Below are 23,721 nucleotides of genomic sequence, written 5' to 3'. Positions count from 1 at the left end.
ATTCCAGTCACTGAACAGGAAGGAATCCTGCTCTGCCACAGACTGAATGAATGGAGAATCAGTCCCTTGCAAAATACATGATTTTCCTGATCGTTTTATTGAGGGGAACATAGAGAAGAAATTTGAAATTTCAGGGTGTCTGACAGTTTTGCTAACATGATATTCATATTTAATGTCATTCCTCTGGTTTTTCTTCATCTACTTTCTTCTTTTCAAAGATAATTCCTTAAGGATTTCTTATTCTTCTGCAAGAGTTTCTTAGCAAAAACAGATAAATGGCTGTGTATCCTTTTTGTAAAATGGACCAATCTGAATTAAGACTACAAACAGTAATGAAGATGTGAAAAATATCTCCTCCTTTTAAAATTTGTTTGTTATCTATGGAAGAGAAACAATGTGCTCATATTTTATCATTACTTTTATAAAAATATTCTGTGATTTCTACAACTGCAGTGCTTTGCTATGGGTAAAATCTAGATTTTTGCAAAAGGTCTGATGCAAAACTTAAATTAATAGGAAGAATTCTCTTGCTGGCAGTTTGGGGACCTGCCTTTGGGCAGCTGGAGAGGCACTGACAGGTCAGAGATCAGGCTGGAGCTCAGCAGAGAGCAGTCATTTCATTCTGTGATGCTTTTAATGTTTCAGAATTGAGTTTTTTGAGATTCTGGATGAAAATCAAACACAGATTTCTCCATAAAAGGGAAAAAGGCTCTTCAGCTCCAGCTGCCAGCCTCTAACTCCAGAACCCAGAAATTCGTGGAACCGCCGAACGCAGCAGGCTGTTGGCCCCGTGGCCTGAGGTGACCCATGTGGCGCAGCTGGGACAGAGTCACAACTTGGCAGTCTCTTCAGTGTGTAGCTGAGAGTCACGCACTTGCAAAGAGCAGTCTGGGAACAGCTGAGATTGGAAGTGTCAGTGTGCTACTGCCAGGCTCCCAAGCAGCACCTCTCAGTCCTGCTTTGAGATAGAGATCCTGAAATAAAATGCTTGGGAGTGGGGTTGAAACCAGCTTCTGAAATCTTTGTGTGTCCCCTGAATCTTCAAATCACAGCCACTTCATTCAGAAAGATGGAGAATGGGGGTTAGAGTTTTCACAGAAACTGTGTGTTTAGTTCATAAAATATCAGTGCTATTTCAAATCTTTGAAGATTTAGAAACTTGATGTCATCTCCACCTGCAGGGGCAAAAAAAAAATGTAAAAGTGTGAGTGCAAATGTGGTGGGGGAATAGTTACATCCTAGCTAAGCCACATACAGAGCCACCAGCTTCACATACAGCAGTGACCCCCAAGAGCCCAGAAACATGGGCATCACTTCCCAGCTACAGCCCAGGCTCTGGGGCCACTTGCAGCCTTGGTTGGTTCCAGCTCTCCAGGCAGCGCTGCAGCCTGTTTGGGTACTGCCTACCCATGCTGAACAGACCTGCGCCCCTCCAGAGGCACAGCGCCAAAGGAAAACAGCATGGGTGCTAAGCAGCTGGTAAGTTAAAGGAAAATGAGCTTACGGGAGACAATGGGATTTTGTGTCACTAATGTGTAATTTCTGCTCCTCTCTTGTGCAGTGGGGATGTGGGAACACAGCTCTCCAGTGGTCCTATGCTGCCAGAGTAGGCAGCTGAGCCCCTCTGTGCTGCCCTAGATGTTCAGTTTCTGGGGAGAAGGGCTGTGCATTGGGAAGAGCAGACTGACCTTCCCCTTCCAGAGCCAGCATTTACAGATTTGGATAAACATTTTTTTAACAGAAAGGAATTACCTTGCCTTTCTTTTAGAAGCAAGAGAGATCTCATTCTCTTTCTTCCTGGAGTCTGATAGCATTATTTCTTCTTTGCATTTAATATGATTATGCCTCACTACTCCGGGGTGCAGGAAACTCCAAACAGCAAACTTCCAAATATTTTTTTCATTTTACTGCCTAAATGCAGCAAAGAGAAATCTACTATAAATTCTCTGTAAAAAATAATGCAGACTTGAGCAGATCTTTTTTCTCTCCATTTCAGGTGTGTCTAATCTTTTAAATAATTAGACGCATTGGAACATTTAGCTTGGCTGACTTTTGGCAGATTATCAACATTGTGCACAACAAATACTGGCACACAATAGTTTCTATCAGGGAAAACATAATAGGGGAATGCATAGCATAAGAGGAACTACATATTCCTGCATAGTCCCTCTTCCTACTGCTGCTGTGTTTTGGAGAGCAACATCCATCATGACTTGCTGTGTCTGCTGTGGAGTGTCCACACTGGTGTACAAAATGACCTATTTGCATCTATTGAGCTTCACAGCTGCTGTGCAGGAAAGACTAGAGCCTCTGCATGAAATTTGTGGCTTAAATAATCAAAATCACTGTTTTGTACCTGGGCTTTAAAATCTTTGACTCATTGCTGCTGCTTTTTTTTTTTTTTTTTTTTTTTCCCCAGAGGTACCTTGGTATATATCTCCTCGTTTCACTTTCTGCAGTTACACGTTTCCTCTTCTTGCCAGTCAGGAAAATCATGCCACTATGGGGAGATACAAGATACATGTTGCCGGTCTCTCCCCATGTGTCTGCACATAGAGGATATCAGTTTTGCTACACACTGCAACCACAGAGTATTCTCTTCAGCTCTCACTGGAGCTATTTACGCTCTTAGGTTTTCTGATCCTTTGGTTCAAGGTTTTATTTAAGAAAACTAAATTTGTGTAACTTTTAAGACCTAGATAAAGGGAATGCCCAATGAAGTGGTCTCCAAAACAAGTCCTCTCTATTCTTCTTCCAAGTAATCCTTTCTTTTTGCTTAAAAATTATTTTCAAAATCACTTAATCTTTCCTACTTACGAAGCATACTGACGCTGTGCTGTAATACTAAAGTGTGACTTACAAAAAAGCCATTCAAAAAGGTTAAGAAAACAGCATCACATTTTATTAGACACTAGAAAAAAAATGGTTTAGAATAATAATTTGAGATAATTTTGTATTAAAGCAGAGGGAAGACTCAATTTCTCTCTCTGTAAAACTGTCTTAATCTCTTCAAACACTGGAAGTTCTCAGAGACTTTTTAACATCCTGGCTGAGGAAAACAACAAAGTCAGTTGTAGGAATCCATCAGCTATTCCTTCTCCACAGAATTACTAGGATTTGATCTTGTCTTTTACAGGCTTTTGAGATTCAATCATTAAAATATTTTATTTTGCCATTCATATCAGAGGTATTCAAACAGTTTGCTTAATCTCAAGATGGGGAGCTGGTGGGGGGTGGGGAGAGCAGGAAACAAACACCAAATCCCAAATTTCAGAGAGCTGGCATGACTCTGTAGAGGTTTAAAAACAAAGTGATGTACCCTGCAGAATTAGGTTAATTCTAGATGCAGTACCATAGAAGCCCATGGCTTCAAGTTCTGTGGCTAAATGGAAAGAAAAGAGCATTTCAGCAAAACCAGCCATCAACAAACCAGGGCAGTGACAGTGACTGAGAAATATTCAAAGTATGGAAGTATGGTAATGGGAGACATGAATTACCCCTGTGTAGAGTGGAAAGTGCTGGAGCAGGGCACAGTATAGCCTTTTATAAGCACTACTTAGAGCAAGTAGCTGGCAAATCCACAAAATAAGTCACTCTTGGTTAGTTCTGAGAGCTGTGCATGATCTGATGTGCAACTACTAAAAAACCTCTTAGTGACTGTAATATACTTGAGCATAACAGCTCTGTAGGAATGAGAGTGCCAAAAAAGAAAAAAATCAGTGTAATAAGTTTTAACTCTAAGAAAGAATTCTGTAAATATAAGTAAGTAGCGTAAGAAGAAGGAAGAAGAGTAAAAAACCTGGTAGGATGCTTTCAAGAAACTTGGATGCTGCCTAAGTACTTCATAGCAAAGGTTCAGAATCAACCTGTATGATCAGTCAGAAAAAAACTTCAAAAAGATTTCCTCCTCTCTTTCGGATAATATATTAATGAGCATTTCCCCAATGGTTTTCAACAAAACATAGTGGTTCTGGGACATTTGGTTTTATCTGATCATATTCCAATCACTATGCATCATTCACTGCTGTTCAATGTTGATCACTGGTGCATATGGATCAGTGCTGATCCTTTCTCATCGTGACTAGTACTAATTATCTGTATGGGCCTGGACCAATTCCCTCCTCTGAATGACTCCAGCATCTCCTGGAGAGGCCTGAATATTGCTCAGATACTCAGAGGTTTCTCCATTCCCTAGAACAGCCCTGGTCCAAAGCCCCGGATCCAGACATGTTCCAAGTTGGGAGGGTTCAGAATCAAAATCTAGACCTGAATTCTACTGCGTGTGTCCCCATCCCCTGATGTTACTGGGACCAGGAGCTGGAGGACCTGCAGCCAGCTCTCTCTTGCTGCTCACATAGGTGGGGGTGGACACAGCCCCACCTGGCCCCCAGGCACAGATGCTGTGAGTATGTTGTGGAGATCCCTACTCCAGCAGCTGGGGAGAGGGTGTGCTGTGCTGGCAAGAGCGAAGAGTTTAATGCCTCCTGAGCTCCCCCACAGCCATCCATGCACCCCACACATAGATGGGTTCTGCCATGAGCAGGTAATGAGAAATTGAGTTGGTGGGGCATGGCTGTGAAATGCATCATGTTCTGCTTAGGATTCCATTGGTATCCAGGCAGAGCACCTCCACAAAGCTGAACAAGTTCTGGGTTAACGTGTGATTTTGCACTCTGGTTGGGGAAGGTGTGTTCACGCTCATCTGTGGTCTTGGTGTAAACTTGGGGTAATGCTGGTGGAGATGGGGAAAAACATCTGAATCAAGAGAAGGTAGATGAGATTGGTGCCCAGAAAAATCAGCAAGTAGAAGAATAATTGACTATCTTGTTCTGAAGAGACCTTGAGGCTCTAAGTGACACTAGCAGTCTCTAGAAGCCGTGCCTTTCCAGACAGGCTCTCCACAAGGTGAGGAAAGCACTGCCTGTACTGAGTATGCAGCATGTTTGAGCTCTTTGCAAAGGTAAGTGTGAAGGCTTGTTTATGATTTTTTTTTTTTTTTATTTCTTGGTAAAGACAACTTCAGAAGTCGGATAGATGCTGACAGGGAAACCATGATAGCTTAAGCTGAGAAACTTAATACTGTTTTGCTAATACAGGAGAGCATGTTGGTGCTTGTATTTGGATATACTGTCATTCTGCGGGTAATTAAAATCCAAGTGCGCTGAGCTAGGGTTAGTAAGCAAAGCTGCTGAGTGGAATAGCCAGGTTCCTGAGCTTAATGCAGGGAGGAGGTCCATGCTTTTACAGGTGTGCCTGACTCCAGAGCTGACATCTCGGGGTGCAAGGCAATCCAGAGTCCACAAGGCACATGGCTGGGTCCACGCGTGATGACTTTCTTACTGGCTGCTGCTCCTGCTGCTGGAAAAAGCATGTGGACGGCTGTTGTCAGAGTTGTACTGAAGTAAAGCTCAAAGGGCCGATGCCAATTTGGCTTTTTTTTTTTTTTTTCTGTATCGCTCAGCTGCACTGAAGTCCGATGCCTCTGGTAGCCGGTGGTGGAGCAGTGAGAAGCTGGTTTTGTTGCTGCGCTTTTACAGGAGAAGCCTGCCTGCGTTAACTCTTACAAAAACAAGCACCTAGACAACTCGAACGAAATCCAGTGATGGAGGTCGGCTCCACAGAAGCCAGCAGCAGCTCCCAGGGAGGCACCAACTGGCTGGATCTTACCCTTGTCACCTGCACTGAAACGGTGACTTTCACTGAAGTGGTGACAGAAGAGGATTGGGGATCCTTTTACTATTCTTTTAAGGTATTCTTTTAAGGCGTGCATTACTTTTCTCACATGCTTGCAGCTTTGGTGTATTTTCAGCACCTTTGCAGGGAGGATTATTGAATGTTTTTGCCCAGATAGGGGTGTTTTTTTTTCCCTGAAAAGGAAGCGGACAGCATGTGTGAGACATTTAATGAAAAACAAAATAGTTGTAGGAACTGGAGTTCAGACTTACAGGTCTCAGCCAATTGTATCCCCTACCGAGAGGGGAAGGTACTGGTTTTATATAGAGCTATTGTAATTATCCATGCGTCTTTAATCAAAAGCTTGTGTTAGTTTAACACATCTTTTACGAAATTTCTTATAACCATCATCTTGTCATAAGGGATATCTTTTCAATTTTCCAGCTGCAACAAACACTGTACATGAGCAAGAGGGCTTTTTGTTGGTTTTGGTTTTTGGTTTTAACCATGAGGGACAGGTTCTAATTAGTTGGTTTCTTTGTTTGTTTTTAACTTGAGCGGGGGATGCAGTGTCTCTTGAAGGTTGCTGTTAAGAATGCACCAGATGAATCATTCAGTAGTGAATGCTGTTGAATGACATGGGAAGTGTATTCATTCATCTCCAAAAACAAACATCACCCTTGCAATATGTGACTGTATGAAAAAGATGAAAGAGGAGCTGAAACTCATCTTTCCTTCAGATTTCTGTGCCTGTTGTCATTGCTTAGTTTCATACTGCATGCCATGTGTCACTTTACTGTTGTGGCACATTGTACAAGTTCAAGTTATTAAAAAGTCTGACAAGGAGTACCCCACCATTCCTTCTGGAGCTCAGGACCAAAGACATCACTTTCCACTCGAAAAATATAGGCACTTATGTCATTTCACAATATATTAGGGAAAAGGGGATAAGTTCAGAGGCAATTTTGATTTCTGCCATATTGTTAGTGCTCTAACACAATGCCAGTGGAATCAGTAGAATTACAACAGGTTTCCACCCCTGTTAAGGAAAAAGTTGATCTGTAGTTCTGCAACTAATTGATGAGGGTCTCTTTTAACATGCTGCTGATAATTTTTTTTTTTCTCAATAAGACAGTACTTTCTTATCTAGGATTTCAAGGATGAAAATTCTTTGGGTTTTTTTTTTTTTTTTGTGTTTTTTTTTTGTTTTTTTTTTTTTCTCTCCATGTTAGACTCCTAAAATGCTCTTGGAAAAAATCAGAAGCAATGAGGAGAATATTTTTAACAACCTTATCTCCTTTGTTCTTTCCACAGTTAGGGCTGTAAATCTGAACAATGTCATGGGAGCAGTACTTTATAATGGTAAAAGTGACAATTAATTCCATGGTTAGAAAGTCCCCAGGCAGAAAAATGCTCCTTAATAGGGGAGATTGAGTAAATTACAATAATTAGGAAACCATGGATAGTCATGCGTGCTCCTCCATTGCTAAAGGAAACTTGATTCTTTTAACTGAGAGCTTCTTATTAAACTTGCACTGTCAGATATCTAGCTCTGGCATATATAGCATGAACTTTGCAAAGAGGTTCACTGATTTCACATCAATTACTAGTTGTTGATAAGCATGGAAATATTTTGACTCTGGAGACAAGTGACAGCTGGTGCTGCTGCAGGAGGGGAGGGATAAAGCCCCTGCTCTGATGACTACGGTGCAGGGAAGACAGGGCTCCCTGCCAGCAATTTCAACTCTTTGTAAAAGCTTGCATGTGGAAGGTGCTGCTGATGCCTGCTGACTTGGTTGGCTGTCCTCCACCAGCGCTGCCCACATTGTAGCTTTGTCCTTGCCACTTCCAACAAGCCAAGCAGCATCTCCTTCCTCTTCACAAGGGTCTGGTTAAGCAGCTAAAGCAATAAAAGTTTCAGCTTGGAATAGGCTCAGTGGATTAAAAACCAGAGCTTAGTACTCAAAATGTAGCTACAAGTGGTGTTTTGGTCTTTTGTTGGGATTTTCAAACACGTTGTAGCCCATGTTTGATAGTAAAGGCAATCTGGATGAACGGCCACTGCACAGGTCGACTCCAGAGCCTGCATGCCAGGATGCAGACAGGGCACACGAGCTATTTCTGCTTGGGAAATGCAGGTGCAATCTATCTTACCAAAGCGGTCATAGGAAAACATGATCTAACCCAATAAATGGAGACAAAGGAGTGACACTCACCCAGTACCTGAAGCAGTTCCTGTGTTAATGACTTTTGAACGATTTTACCCAATGACAGCTGCATAGGGTAACTCACACGCTGCTCAAACTATGAGCATGCACTGATTTCTTCTTTTCCTCCCATGCTTCAAAAGGACAGCCCGTACCCACCTAAGGTAGTGTCTGTATTATACCGTGGTGACAATGTGATATGCGGCTTAGAGCATTTCAGTGCCAAAAAGTTCTGCTACAGGCTGAGCTGTGGGTACTTCCCTGCTCTACCTTTCAGAAGCATTTGAGTTTCTGGCTATTCCTCTTCAGAGCTTAACAACTAAATACTGCACTGTTTCAGATTAGAGAGTAGTTTCCCAGTTCAATTTGATTCCTTTTTTTTTTTTTTTTTTTTTTGGCTGGGAAATGGAGCATTTCATCCACTTGGAGGAATGCACATTTCCCTTCTGATAGTCATTACCATAGCTCCTTGGCCAGCTGCTCACCAAGGCTTTGCCCATGAAGTCTGCTTAGGGGCCATGGCCATGTGTGCTAACTAGGCTGGCTCTCAGCATGCAGACTTGCAGCCTTTGGGGCAGGACTGGGTGCACCCAGACACCACTCAGCATGCAAGATGAGCTGGTGCTTCCCGCAGCACAGGCATTGGCTTATCGCCACCTACGCTCGGGTCTTGCTGCTGTGTTATGTCAAACAGTCCCTGAAAACCTAGATCTTATTTCTTCCCGGGTGCCTTTACATGAGCCATGCGGGTAGGTTACTGTCTTAAACTACAAGTCCTGTTGGCTGTGTCAGCACCGTATTCAGAACAGATGGGCAAATTGGTATTAATTACAGCTCCAGCCTCCCAGGCCAAAGGAGAGTTCATTACATTCCTTTACAATCTCCCCCATATGCATTTAATATATGTGTAAAAGGGCTCTAAGCAAGTGTCAACTGCCCTCTGCCAAATACAGTAATCTGAAAAGAATGGAGATAATCTGAACACCTATGGCCTTCCTCTGCTTTAGGACCTTCTTGAGTCTATGAACCTGACAAGGTGCAAACCAAAAACCTGCCTGGAGAGAAGCTGAAATCTCGGAATAGTTTTGCCCTGGTTGTCCACAGGGTTGGGAGGCTTCATCAGGGCTGGAGGAAGCGCCTCCCCTTGCCAGGTCCCCAACAGCTCTGAAGCTTCCCCAATGGTAGCATGTACTCATCCTCAGAGAGAATTAAGTAGGGCTCATCTCTTTTTTTAGAGGTTTGCTGAGAAACAGGATGCCCTACTTTCATGAAACAAAATAAAAGTTGGAGTGCTCAAAAGGAGAAAAGTTGGAGCCACTGTTCCTTTCTTGGTGGGGCTGTGTTCCTACCATCACCTCCTGCCTCCCAGGAGAGTGGTCTGACTTCCACCATCTAGTTCATTTTCTTATTTTTTTTCTGATATGTAGAGTTGAGCCCCCTACTTGTGCAGCAGAGCACAAAGGTTTTGTCTTTTACACCCAAGGTTGTTTGAGAACCCCAATCTCTCCTCTGCTAGGTGGGAACACCAGCCACTGGTCCACATATTGGCATCCCTCTCCCTCTGGCCCCACGAGCCCTGGTCCCCGTGCCATGTAACTTCTCCACAGCAGTGATGCTGAAGTTTTAGCGCTCTCAGGAGGAACAATGTGAGTATCAAACCACAAATGACCTTACACATACAATCTAAATTCCTGTTTGACCCTCTGCCTGTGACTGTCCTCCCCCCACACTTCAGCATTCCCTGTACCTGCATGTTTTAGCCTGCGTAGCTCAGATATTGAACAGGACTGCATAGCCATGCCAGAGTAAGCACAAACCTAAGAGCATATGCACTGCTTGTCCATGGAGCTTAATACTCTTTATGAAGATCAGGGCTTACAATCTTTAGCAAAGGGCTGAGGAGACCAATGCGTGGAGAGAAGGTTTTCATAGACTTGTTCTGTAGGACTAACAGGAAACAAGGATTTGGGTCCAGGTTGGCTCCAGGTCAGAGCCTGTTTAAGTCAGAATCTGTTGTCCCTGTCATTTCATCCAAACGCAGGGGTCTCCCTCTCTCTCTCTCTCTGTCTCTCTCTGTCTCTGTCTCTGTCTCTGTCTCTGTCTCTGTCTCTGTCTCTGTCTCTGTCTCTGTCTCTCTCTCCCTCTCTCTCTCTCTCTCCCTCTCTCTCTCTCTCCTGGAAAGCATTTGCCTATGCTATTGCTCATTTTGATTTTCAAGCAAACCTCACAGAGAATCCCATCACTGAATACTTAATAGAAAAACAATAAAGGGTGCTGTCAAATTTCTGGAATAATCTCTGCAAATGCAATCATACATTTTAGAAAAATAGACATATCAAATAATTCATAAGTAACTTTGCAATCTTTTTGTGAGGAGAGAGGAGGAGAATGAAGTCTACACAAATAAGGTGTCAGGAACTCCTGAATGCAGCCTCTGCAATATGCCGTAATGACTGTTGCGATTCCTGAGATGCTGCGCTGAGAATGTGATAGCTGATCTCCTTGTGAAACTGCTGCTGCAGTGCTGTTGGCCAGGCTGGCTTCATCTAGTAGCTTAAATGCAACACACAAGTGATCTGACTGTATGACAGTCCCACTGGGGAGGGTAGCTCTGAGCCAACTGATTTGGGCAGTCTTATAATAGCAACCCTCATAGTTCTGACTCCATGGTCCACACAGCCACAGGGGTTGCATCTGTCTGCCTCTCCTTTATAAATATGCCTAGAAGGTATTAATTTTTCCTGGTTTTTGAGATATTTTAATTGTACAGATTAGGCATACTTAATCATTTTATCCTTTTTTGTGATTAAGGAAAAAACCAGCATTTCACAGTTTTAAATAGGGCTATCAAATGCATGCAATTATAGATGGGCCATTGAGTGACCTAATATTATCTCTTCATATGGAAAAATGTTCTAGGAAAAAATAGATAGATATACCCTGAAAAAAGTATCTTTCCTGATGACATTATAATCAGGGCTATCAGTTTGTCTAATTCTGTGGAAGTTTCCTAGGGTGCAACAGATAAAAAAGTCCTGCAATAACTGGACAGTACTCTCCCCATTTGTTATCCATCTTGTACCAAAACACAGAAAAATGGCAAATTTTAACTAGTAAAAATGAATTATTATAATTTTTTATTGACCGAAAATCTTTTCCTCTAACTCATTCACACCTATGGAGGATTTTGGGGCAGGGTTGGAGATGGATTGTTTAGCTGTTATTTGAGGTTGGAAAGATCACAGTAATTCACATACATTAAATGTTGTGCACTGAAAGGACCCTGCCTCACCTGTGATGGTGAAGTCAGAGCTAAGAAATAATTTTTTTAAAAAACCTGGGGATTCACAAAAAAGTATAGATACAGTTTTGCTACATTTCAAAAAGAGTGAAAGTAATCTTAATAACATAATTACCCCTTTCCATGAGAAAGTGTCCTGATTTAGTGAATAGGCTTCCTCAGCTTGTATGTTTCACTAAGTCTAAATGGGAGAAAATACAGATTTTTTCCTCTAACACATTAACATTCAGACTACGAATGCAATACCATGTAGACACAAGCTCATGCAAAACTGCTTCTCAAGTTTGGCAGAATAGAAAACATCAGTTCCTTCCAATTCTGCCTTTCTTCCAACCATGAGGACCCACGGAGAAGTGACTGTTGACAGCATCTCTGATATGTTGTGAAGGTCTCATGTGGCAATGCATCCCAGGGTCACCAGAGTGACCTGTAGCCACACACTGGGAGGATGACATGGCCAGCCTTTTAGAAATCATCTCAGTAAAGCAGCTGCTGCGCAGAAGGAAATATGAAAAATATCAGGCATGACCATTACTGTTGAAATGGGAAAGAAGCAGTCCCAGAGGCAAACCTGCAGCTGCACTAGTATTTGTGCAGTTTGAATCAGGTTCCATTTCACCAAAAAAAGCCAACTCCTAGAGGACTTGTTGCCTGCCCAAATGTGTTCCTCTCAAATTCAATCATAGTGGAAGCACTTTCAAAGACAAAGTATATAATTTAGCTTTGAGATTTCTGTTTTCTCAGTCTTTCTTATCTTCACATGAGTTTCCCCAGGGTTTTTTGGTGTCAATCAAATTGCTTTCCAAAATTTTCAGGAACATTTGTGTGAATGCTGTATAAAAATGTCTTCTCAGTTTTGCCTTGCTAGATGGAGAATGTTCTTTCAAAACACACTTGTATTATACGGATGGCCAGTACAATTTCTGCTGCTTGTGACAACCAGGGCATAAGATTTCAGTGATCTTCCCAGTTGTTAGCATGTTTCATTATTACTGAGACAAAGCCTATCAGCAAATGAATTGAGTGATCCAGCCCTTTTTGCAGCTTTTCTTGAGCATTAGGAAGTGGCTTGAATTAGTCATCTGAACTTCCACATTCAGGTGACTAACATTTACTGTATGAAGCTTACTTCTAGCCTAAGTATTCCCTCCACTGTACCTCTTTTTCTAAGATATTTGGTGCCACTTGCTTTGTTCCCGCTTGACAGTCAGAACCGCTAGAATATGTGTAATGCACCTACAGCTTATCTTCAAGCAGATTTCTGTTAGGTTGTTGGTTTTTTTTTCTCACAACCCACCTTGTTTTGCAGTTTCAGCACAAGAAGGAATATAGATGTTTCCAGCTGGCATTTTAACGAAGTTTGGGGCTTTTTATGTATTAAAGAACCTTTCTTTTGTAGCTGGTAAAAATAACAATAGTCATGCACCCTCCTGTTAGATAATTGTAGGCAACAGTTAGACCCCACAAGGCTACTCTAGGATTTCCGCAGTAGAGCAATCTGGCAGTAGGAGACAGAGGCTTTTTTGGTTTTGCTGTGTTTGTTTATTTAAAAAAAAATCACTAATTATGTCAGACATTGTGCCAGTACCTTTAAGATTCCTTAATTAAATTGTGCAGGTGAGTGTCTGTCTTTGATTTCTTTCGGTGTTGCTGTCCAAAGTGCAATTTGCCTTAGAGGTAAACTGACTATAAATCCCTGACTGGAATCGGTCAAGCTGCATGGCACCTGTCTGCCTCAGGAAAACTAATCCTCCTGGTTTGGGTTGGTTGGTTGGGTTTTTTTGGTTTGGGGTGTTTGGAGTTGTTTTGCTATTGGTGTTGTTTTGGGGTGGATTTTTTTTTGTTCCATCCTAAATGAGTCTGTTAAAATAGCAAATCTGTCCTGAACATTTTCAGTACTGAATGTTCAAGACTCTAGGTCTTCTGCAACAGGGTTAAAAAATGTAGATCTAGACTCCTTCATTTTCTTGCATGGCTTTCAATTAAAGTGATTATTTCAGAGGGTGAGAAAAGGTTTTTCTCTTTTTTTTTTCTCCTTTAAGAAAGTGCAATACAGTCTACTAGTTGTGAACCTGACTGTGAGCATGACAGTTCTTCAGTTTAGCAAGGAGATTCATGTGATCTTCTTATGTGTTAAGAACTTCCTTACAAAATTGTTTGGCTTGCTCCATGATTATGTCTCTCTTACAATCTCAATTGCTGCAATAGGCTCCACTAGAAACATAATTTTTAAAGTATACCAAAGGCAAGCAGTAAGACCATTTGCATATTCCCAGAATTTAAACAACCAGCAAGAAGAAGCTGTTCAGAGAGTTAAGCTACTACTGACCCGTGATATGAGGGATCAGTGCCCCTTCTTCACCCAGGTGACCAAGGACATGGAGCAGGAAGGCACCAGGTCAATGAGGACATGAATTCACTATAGGCCTCCTCTTCTCATATTAACAGATCAGCCAGTCACATCAGGAACAGAGTATGTCTTCATCTTTTTTTCTGTTTATTTACTCATTTCTTATCTGGCAACCTTTTTTTTCCCAGGCTGTTTCCCAACCAGCCTCAGCAGCTAGAACAAAACTGTTTCACATTGGGTTCCCATTCAAGTACAAACGTGATTTGTCCATTGACAGTTCTCCTTATGTTAGGCATCTGCTCTGATATCAGGCTTCTGCACCTCAAGACATGAGAAACAGCACCTCCATTGGGATGGGCTATCAGGTATATCCCTGTTCCACAGCCACAGCTGGTGCCCCCCAACAGAGGGGATACAAATCCTGAGGAATGAGTGATCAAGGAAGTTGGTTGGGAAGAACTGGAAGGAGGGATGGTATCATGGCATCCAAATGTCTCCCAATGACTCTGAAAAGATTATGGTCTAGATTAAAGCTGCTTGCAGGGATGATCTTTGTCTCAAATACAAAGCTGAATACACTTCTCATTAGACTTATTGCAGCCTGTGGATTTAGAAATTTTGTCAGAGAGGCAAAACAACAACCCTTTTCTACAAGCAAAAGAAAATGCATGCAATCTTCAGACAGGTTTTCTGGCTTACATTTCACCCATTATGAGATTGCTTCATTGACTAAAGCTGGTTTTAATCTTAAAGCAAATTAGCAAAACGTGAATACATACTCCAGATGTCAAGTGCTTCCATGCTCCAAACATAGTGGTCTTGTGGAATAGCAGGGCATGCAATAGTCGTAGTCAAGCCAAGGAAATCCTCTTGACTTTGATTTGTTCTGTGACCTTAATTAAGTCACCAGCATCTTTAGTTTTTCTAATCTAAAAGAACTGGTGTATGACACTAGTCTCTCTCACGGCATTCTCATGTAATGTAGTTAGCAATGCCTGTTGGAAAAAAGCCCTTGCCTGAAAGCTTCTACGCAGGGTTTTGGGAGATGTTATTATCTTTCATTTTATCCAGAATGCCTCTAATGTCTATGCAACACGTCTTTAATGTTTTTTTTTGTAAATGACCTTGCTGAGGATTGTTACAAAAAGAAGATTTTTGTTTGATGAACAAACAAGACATGAAATGCAACACCTCTATGTCTAAGGAACCTTAAGGTAACAAATAAAACAAAATTACAGAAAATGCAGCTGAAGTGAAGTTCGAGGATCAAACAGCTATCTCTCTAATCTAGTCGCTATTTTTAAGACCTTCACAGATGGAGGTTTCACTGACTCAATCAATCTACAATCTATGGTATATTTTTACGTTAACTTTTTAAAATGATCAACCTGAATTCTGTGCTGTAGTTTTGGTTCACTGATTTTTGGTCAGTCTGCAGTGGATCTGAAGTAGAGTTTATTCCTTTCCTTTTTTACATCAGTCTCTTTGTGTATTCAAGGCTATATTTGTATTTTCCTGCAGCCTGCTTTTTGCTAGATTAAGCAAGTGAATTCATTCAGTCTTTTCACCTGGCTATATCCCCTAGACTACTATCAACTCATTGCTCAGTATCTCTCTTGAAGCACTGCATCCAGGAGTGAGCATAGTTCAGCTGCTGGGTACAGTGGAAGGATTAGAGCAGAGGCAGACGAGACTACTGCTGATCACACAATGGTGGTTGTTGCTCTCATGGTAGGATAACATTGTCAAATCATGTTCCACTTGTGGGGCACTTTACATGCTGCATGCACGGGGGGAGGGAGATTTTAAAGGCTCACCCAACCTGATGTGATTACACCCAGTGCACTGTAGAGTCCTGCACTTCTCCTTTGTTGAAGAACATCTTGGGTTTTTTCCAGTGCATGTTTCCAATTCATCAAGATAATTTTAAATTCTAATCCTAGCCTCCATGAAGGCCTTTATCACGGTGTGCATCCCATTAATAAGCACAGAAGTTTTCATTCTGCAAGCTAACACAGACTGAGAGAGACTGCAGTGATTTAAGTTGCCTGTTATTATAGCTCCTTAATCCCCAAGAATGAGATCTTTTTCTCATCTCTCTGAAGGGCAGCTAACACAAATAGATTAATAGAAACTTTGGCTTTATTCATTTGTCTATGGCCTTTCAAACTTCTCCTGTATTCAGCTTTTGCACCTCTTAGGTTGTCTTTGTAGTCTTGTTTAATTGTATAGCTCCGTAGAGGCTTAGCCTAAAATTGCTTAACTGTTAAGGACACTGCTTTTTGACTTGGCAGGAGGGGATTTAAACTGACCGTATCTGTTGCACCCCTATGGTGGGGAAACATCCCTCTAACACAGTCTCTGTTGCTCCATAACTATTGCTTCTGCAGGAATCATAAGAATGTTTGAGTGTCAGCAGCTTGTTCTGTTCGTACCTATATCAGGATGATATAGGAATACAGAATTTCTTTCAAGAAAATGCTCTACTGATTTTTTTCAGTTAAAATGGGAACAGGTCTTGCCCTTCAGTTTTCTTCATGTGTGAAAGATCTTTTCTGAAATGGAAAAGATAAACCAAACCCTAAGGAGAACCCACTGATTTCAAGGACAAAAGTTATATGAAATCTTACCTTTTTAAATTTTAATTACCTTCCAAAAAGATACTTCCTTCCAATTCCTGTACAAAGAAAAGCGTCTGCATAAAAATAGTTCCACCATGTCTCTGCCACACATTTTGAAGAAATTAAAGAGATTTGCAGACACCCAAAAAAGGTGGAGTTTTTGCATCCAAAGCTAAGCATCCAGCCCACACAAGTTGTCTTATCTAGGTCACTCTATAATCAGTGGAGACAGGCCATCCCAAGGTAGATGAGATGAATGGTGACTCATCTCTGAGATACTGCTATTATAATTCTAGACTACACTGTGACAGTTTAGAGGAGTTTTCTCTCTTTAGCACTTTAAAGTTAGGTGAGGTGACCCAAATGGTAGATTATGCTGGCAAAAGTTACTGTGCTGGGAAAAGTGGAACCCTATAAACACAGCCTTCATTGTATGCTTAAACTAGTCTCTGGGTTCAGGAACAGAGCGCAGCCTCAAATTGCTTATACGCAGGGTCTTGCCTTTCCTGCATGCCTGCATAACTCACACGGTTGGAGCAAAGCTGGGGCTGGTTCCCACAAGCAGCTCCCCAGTAGAGGAGGGACCATGGCTGCTGGCCAGGAGGGGGCTAAGAGCTAAGAAGGCACTAAAGCTCATGGCAGAGCAAGAAGTTTCTTGCCCCTGCTCCTTTCCTGCCATTTCACCTTCCTTCCCCAGGCTCACAGGTGAGCTGTTTTCTCCCCGCTGGCAGCAGAAGCTCTGGTTTCTCCTCACCCATAACAAAGTTGTGGGTTAGTGACTGCAAAATGCTCTTAATGAGTGCTTTCTCCTGCTCCATCATCAGCCCAGTCAGGCAGGCACAGGTCTCACTGACAGCCTCCTTCCCCCAACCTGCTCAGGACAGTGCCTTGGGTCACTTCTGTAGGGCCAGCAACAGGGTTCCCTCTTCAAGTGCAGCCCTTACCTGTCTCCTCCACTTCCCACTAGCTCCCACATTAGGGGTCTGGTGTCAGAAACTGGAAAGTCCCAAATGACTGCGTTGACATAACCCAAAACTCATCCCAGTTTCTAGGATGTGAACCCGGGTGACCGATGCCTCTGCAGCATTGAAAAGCCACAAGAAGGCAGAGCAGGGGGCTGACGGTTCTTCCGTATTTCATTCACATGGACTGTCTCCTCCTGAAACATTGAAGGCAGGGGTCTGCTTAGGAGCAGCAGGCTCTGGGAGAAGGGTCCTTTACAGAAATTTGGTTTACATTTATTACTACTAGTTCTGCTGAGCCATGTATGTATTTTTTCTCTCCTTGACTGTAATAATAATGTATATATTATTGCTGCTAGATACATTAGTATTTTTTTTCCTCCTGCTGAGCTTGTCTACTTTATGCCCTGCAAACCTAACTGCTACTGTGAAAAATCCCCTCTCTTCTACTTGTCTTTGCAGAAGAGCAGCAGAACCATCTTCCTCCGGGCCACTACATACAGCTTTACACAGGACAGGGTTTTTTTTAATAAGTGAGAATTTTGCAGAAATGCAGAATATTTTCTCCAAGCTGACCCTATGCTTCTCAGTGCTTCTCAGGCAGAGCTGGATGGCTGCTATGGAGAAAACTTAAACTTCATACTCTCACGTGGCAAGGGGAAACTGCAGAGTGGCCACTGAAAAGTAACTATCCTGCATCTGGAGATGACCAAATGGGGTTTGGTAGGCCAAAAGGAGGGAGAAGATTGGGCGTGCGCTCACAAGCAGACGTGGATATGTATGCCCTTGTTCTTGCAGCCACAGGATCCTGATGCTTTGAGAATGCGAAGGGATTTTTTTTTTCTTATTTTCTTTTCTTTGTACACGCTACCACTAGGGGACGTTTTGTCATCACGTATCGCTCGCCACACAATTTTACTTTTCCTTACAGTGGATCATGCTTTCTTTTCAACCTTGGTACACATCTAGATCATGGAGTGGGTGTCTGAATTTCGTAGGGCTTGTGAATGACCCAGACTCACTGGAGCTGGGAAGGAGAGAAGTATTTATTTCCCCTATTTCTCCAAAGGAGCCCATCTATAAATATTCCTTACAAAGTGAGGCAGCTGGTTATTTCACAGCTTGCTGGAGCAACACAAGAAAACTGAGGGCTGCCTCTCATTTTAGTGTTAAGTGCCAAACACAGACACTGCTAGTGGTTTTGTGAAGATAAAGGTAATATACAGCCACTACAAATCAAACTGGAATGAACATCACCAGCAGTGATGCATGTTAAAGATTTTCTGAAAGAACAAGGATATCTTTTACACTAAATAATTAGAAATCAATTGGCAAAACTCACATATCATTCCTTTTTTCCGTTCTCATCTCATTTGTCGTAGGATAGCTGACTGGTGTAACCCAAGTCACTACCTACCCACCTACCGATACATTTTTGTTTCCTTCTCTCCAATGCAGACAGAGCAGCTGGTGACTCTTTGGATTCTCTTTATTGTCACAATTGCTGGAAATGCCATCGTGCTCTTCTCTACCTGGAGAAGGAAACGGAAATCTCGAATGACATTCTTCGTTACACAGTTGGCAATCACAGGTAGCGTATGGGAGGGGAAAGGGCATCAGAACTGCACAGGAATCACTATTAAAATGACAAATAAGAACATGCAAGTTGAGTGGTGAAGAATTCAGTTGCCACCTAATGTCCAGCTGCAGCTTGCCATAAGACAGATGGATGGCTGCTTATCTTAGGGCTCAGTCTGCCTCTGATCTAAAAAGATGTTACTAGATGTAATGTGTCAGATGCAGTAGCTGCAACTCATTGATTTCACTGAATCTTATCTTCCAGTCTGAATTTGCATCCACATTTCCCAGAAGTTACATCCCCAGCTGTTGTCATGGACCTATTTAGATTAAGCTAGTCTAAAATGAATCTCTTGTGTTTTTCTACTAAAACCCTTTCTAAAGTACTTCATAATGGTATTGCTCCATCAGCTATGCTCTTGCACTGAAGAGTGAAAATAACTTCATGTTATCTGGTTAAATCAAGTAAGGGAAATATAAAAATGTAAATGTGGGGAAGAATGCACTTAGTTAATTTTTCTGAATGGAAAAAAGGTTGCTGATCCAAGAACTTAGTAGTTTTTAAACAAAATGGAAAATGTACAAAAATCTTGTTTGTAAAAATGTCAATATCTCAGCAACTAGGAATGGAAACGAGCATAAGCAGCACCTTGTTTCTCTGTGGCCTTGAATGGACTGAATTTGTGGGGGTTTATGTTTCCCAAGGGAAAATATATGCTGTTTCTATAACAGTGTCCTGCTACTAATCCCTGCTTACAAGACAGCTGTGTTGCATTGTTTGTATATATAGGATATATTTGTATGTTTTCTGTTGTCTTTTTTTTTGTGAGATATGGTAGGAATTACAGCACTTCTCCACTAAAGAACTATTTAATATGTAATTTCCCAGCAATATTGCATCCTCCTTTGGTGTCTGTTGTATCTCTGTTTAAACTGGAAAAGCAAAGGACTACACTTCCCAATTTTCAACATGCATTCTTTGCAAGTAAATGAACTCCTGCTCATGGTCTCAGCCATGTCTGCCCAGGAGCTTGTCCTGTTTGAAGAACTACTCTCAGCTGAAACTTTTAGACCAAGGTGTGCAAAGTGATGCAAAGAGACTGTCCAATAGCTATGGGTGATGTAAGAATTATTGCAAGGTGAGGAGGTGAAGGTTTCCAGTGACTTCTTTTCTGAACTGCTGATGGCTGGTTTTCCTATTCACCTGTGAGTCATCTGTAATAAATGTTTTCACTTCTTACCTCGGTCATGACTTTCACGTCACTTCCTTCGTGTGCCAGCAGTATTTCCCATCAGCTAAGGCATGTTGATACAGCCTCACAGCACAGTTTGGAAGCATCAATCACAGATGAAGCGTTATAGTGTTTACAGGAGTTGCAAAATAGCCAGTCTCTGCTTGAAGAGCTGTCAATCCCAGATGAATATAAGGGAGATGGTAAAAGGTAGGCAACCAAGTAATAATACGGGAAAAGAGCGTAACTGAAGCCCCAGATGGACAGCATCCATTTTCTACCTACTGTCATCAGGGAGCAGAGTACTGAGGACAACCGTCATGAGGAGGGCTTTGGAAATGAGAAGGGTGGAAAATGGGCCTGTATGTCTGTCTGGCACAGAGGGCACAGGGCTGAGCTGCCAGAGCAAAGGCACAAGTAGTACATACACTGGTAAAAGAAGATGGGTCCTAATAGGAAGAACTCAACTAAACAGCAAATGGTCTTGTGCTAGTAAGAAAACAAACATATTTACTGCAGCAAAGAAAGAACCAGTGTAAGGACACAGGTGTCCAGGTGAAAGGAATAAAGCAAGAAGCAGAAAGAAGTGTCTAGACCAGGATAGCTCAGGAGAAGGCTAGTCTACGTGAGGTGTGCTAGGAGAAGGCTACTGCTGTTGCCTGCACTGGGTGTGGGCCTGCGTGGGAGTTTTGACATTTTGGACCATAGGAAAGACTGACTTTTTGGATTAGAATGGAGGTGAATAGAGAGCTGTTCACTAGGGGTTCAAACACCATCTACGTGAAGGGAGGGAAAGGCGTTGGAAGTGCAGTTTTGAGGGAGATGAAATAATCAGTGGCAAAGACAAGGCAGAAAATATCACATTAGATGTGGGCAGTGGGTAGTGCTGTACAGCTGATGTTACAACGTTGACCAAGGTCCTCGTGTTCAACTTGCTGATTCTTCTGACCTCCCCTTCCCTAAAATTATCCTTGACTTTTGGAAATAGAGCTTCAAAGTGCCTGAGTTTGTCTGTTCCATTTTTCATACTACAGAAATTCAGTAGAAAACTCACTTGACATTCACATCTGCAACGTTAAAAGAAGTAACACCAGCTTGAACAGCAAGGCTCCTTTCAAGCAATGCTGACTTCTTCTTTGTGATGCAGGAATCAGAACTCTAATTTATCTTCCCGCATCAAGAATTCCTGTCAGTATTTTGGCACAAAGAAATGACTTAATTCATGAAATGGAGCCATTTCACTTTCATGTCTTCAAAAATATTGAGAAGAACAAAGCAAGCTGGCAACAGTCATCATCCTTTCACAACAAGTTATGAGGTAGACACAGAACATTATGAAAACACTGGCTTCTCACACTGCTTTGACATGCCAGGCATATTTAAATCCTACTAACTAAGGCCTAATCTCCTATCAAACAGTTTCTACTTAGTCAATATTACTACTTCCATCTATTTTGAGATTCTTAAAATATTTATTATTTCTGCCCCAGTAGCAGAGAGAAGAATAATGGATATAGCTCTATCAATGCAAATATTTCAAAGCCTTCTAAATATTTTCTGTCTATTGATCTGTGGCTCGATCGTTGAGTAGTGTCTTCAATTCTCACATCTCCCCCCTAATGTAGTACTAAAATGAAATGAAAATATAACCTTCATGTTAGAATAAACAAGGTATTCAAAGCAAATTGTGCATAATACATGAATAGGAAATGAGCGCTGTTGTTCTCCTTGACTGGCTGCCAAGCCAGATGCAGAAGAGAAGTAACTAACCCATTGAGGCTTCTTTCAACACCGCCAGAATTCGGTGGTTCAACCCACTCAGCAAATTCAGAGATAAAACTTGTACTAATCCCTTACTACACTGTAATTCAATGTGGTGCTCGAGGCTGCAGGGATCTGTAGGAATGTGAGTAATCCCTTCAGCTTCAGTATGTTGCTGAAACCTGGATTCAGAATATTTCATATTAAATATGTGCCCATACAATGCCTGTGTCAGTAGAACATTTAAGTCTATGTTTAACTCTCAGCTCATGCATAAATGTCTTTGAAATTATCTGGGAATTAAGCACTAGGAAATCAGCTAAGAGTTAACAGCTGAGTTGAACAATAGTACTAATCACTCAGCATCAGCTAATGTAACAAAAAGGAATATTGGCATGTTTGCCTTGCATTCAGTTTGCTTTCCAGCATATTCCTTTTTTTTTTTTTTTTTGTAAAAATGTTTCCCTTGGAACAAAGCTCATCTGTGAAGACTGAAACTAAAGCTAGGTTTCCTAGAGATTTCTGTCTCTGAGGCAATTAAGTTTCTCAGAAAGTGTAAGCTCTGAAGATTACCCTGTGAGGAGGGCATTTCTAAACACTTTTTCTCCAGTAGATTTCTTCTGAGTGAGTGGAGCACAAGTTATGCTCATGGCATAGCTATCTCTTCTGGCAGGAAACCTCTCACATCTTACCCTACCTGATGCCATTTCACATAACTTCAGAGTCTTAGTGTCTTTAAGATCTTTGCCTCTGACTGAATTCACTGAGTGGTTCAAGATCAAAGACCGGGATCTGACAGCTGGGCGAGTTCACAGGTACTGTATCATGCTGGAAATTTCCAAGTAAAATATGGTTGTTTTCAGAAAAGATGGTTTGTCTACACATTTATATCCATTTAAATCACTTTACCCAGCTCTACCAAATGAAGGCCTTCTTAGCTCAGCTCTCAAAATGTAAAAGCAGTGGACACATGCATATATAAAACACAATTATTTGAGTAGTATTGGACAAGAAATGTCATTTGTTGGCTAAAGAGTCCATTCAATAAAAATGGTGACTATTTGACCAATTCTAAAACAAATCAAGCAATACATCAAAAAACTCTGCTGAAAAGTATTTTACTTTTAATTTTCTTCATCCAGCTTCAAATACTACTGACAGAGGAACGTATTTAAGTTCCTTTTAATGACCAAATGTGCATTGTTTACTGTTTTTTTTCCCTCCAATATTAACATCTGGGAAGTTGGAGCTGTAAATGCCATGACCATTAGCTCTGTGAATTTCTCTATGCCAACATTTAGCAGAAATCAGTACCTGAAGAACAGTGTTAGATTTTGTCCATTGTTAGGGGTAGAAATAAATGTAGACTGCATGCCCAATTTTAAGCTGTAGGCTGACAGACTTGGTTGGAAATATGTGCTCACTTAGGTATTACTGTGGCTGTAATGAAGAGAGAAAATAAAAAGCATGTCAGCTAACTTTTATGGTAGCTTACATATAAACAGATAACCAAAAGAGAACTGTAAAAGTAGTTAGCTACAGTCTATATTGTGGTATAAATACCAAATCCTAAAATATGACTTGAGAATGACATTAAAAAGACAAGGAGGTATTTTTAAAAGTGTCTCTTTATATCGCTGCCATCTTCTACAGTTGCTCCCAGAAAGCTGGACCACAGGAGGCCTTGGTCCTTAAGCAGCTGCACTTATTTTGTTCAGAGTTTAGTAAAAAGCCAGTACACTGAAAACTTGCTATGAGAGAGTTATGGGAGCAAATAGGTGGAAATGGATGCTGCTAAAGCAAAGGGTTTTTTTTTTCTGTGCTGCTTCTGCCCAGAGATTGTGGGATTAAAACCAACTGGGCTCAGCCACTGACTTCTGTGTTGGCTTTGATTAAGATGATGGAAGGGAGAGTCTGCCAACTAATCTGCTAGTTAAATGCATTAAATAGATGCATCTAACCCTACTACTACAACAACTAAACATGAACAAACATACTGGAAGTTGTCCTTGCTTTCTTCTTCTTTATATCTACAT

At 41.5% G+C, this 23,721-nt stretch overlaps 1 protein-coding gene across 1 annotated transcript in view; it reads left to right on the top strand.

Annotated features, from left to right (window-relative positions):
• Nucleotides 1-5,602: 5,602 nt before the first annotated feature.
• Nucleotides 5,603-23,721, top strand: part of NPSR1 (neuropeptide S receptor 1) — a 57,723-nt gene continuing 39,604 nt past the window's right edge. Inside the window, exons 1-2 of the mRNA XM_086468162.1 lie at nucleotides 5,603-5,749; nucleotides 18,573-18,705. Coding sequence (XP_086324288.1) covers nucleotides 5,603-5,749; nucleotides 18,573-18,705 — 280 coding nt within the window. The remainder of the gene's footprint in view (nucleotides 5,750-18,572; nucleotides 18,706-23,721) is intronic.

This window comes from Leptosomus discolor, chromosome 7 (genome assembly GCF_034619465.1).
Source record: "Leptosomus discolor isolate bLepDis1 chromosome 7, bLepDis1.hap2, whole genome shotgun sequence".
NCBI classification, from domain to species: domain Eukaryota; kingdom Metazoa; phylum Chordata; class Aves; order Leptosomiformes; family Leptosomidae; genus Leptosomus; species Leptosomus discolor.
Note: the sequence above shows the minus strand (reverse complement) of the source record. Positions and strands in the feature narration are given on the sequence as shown.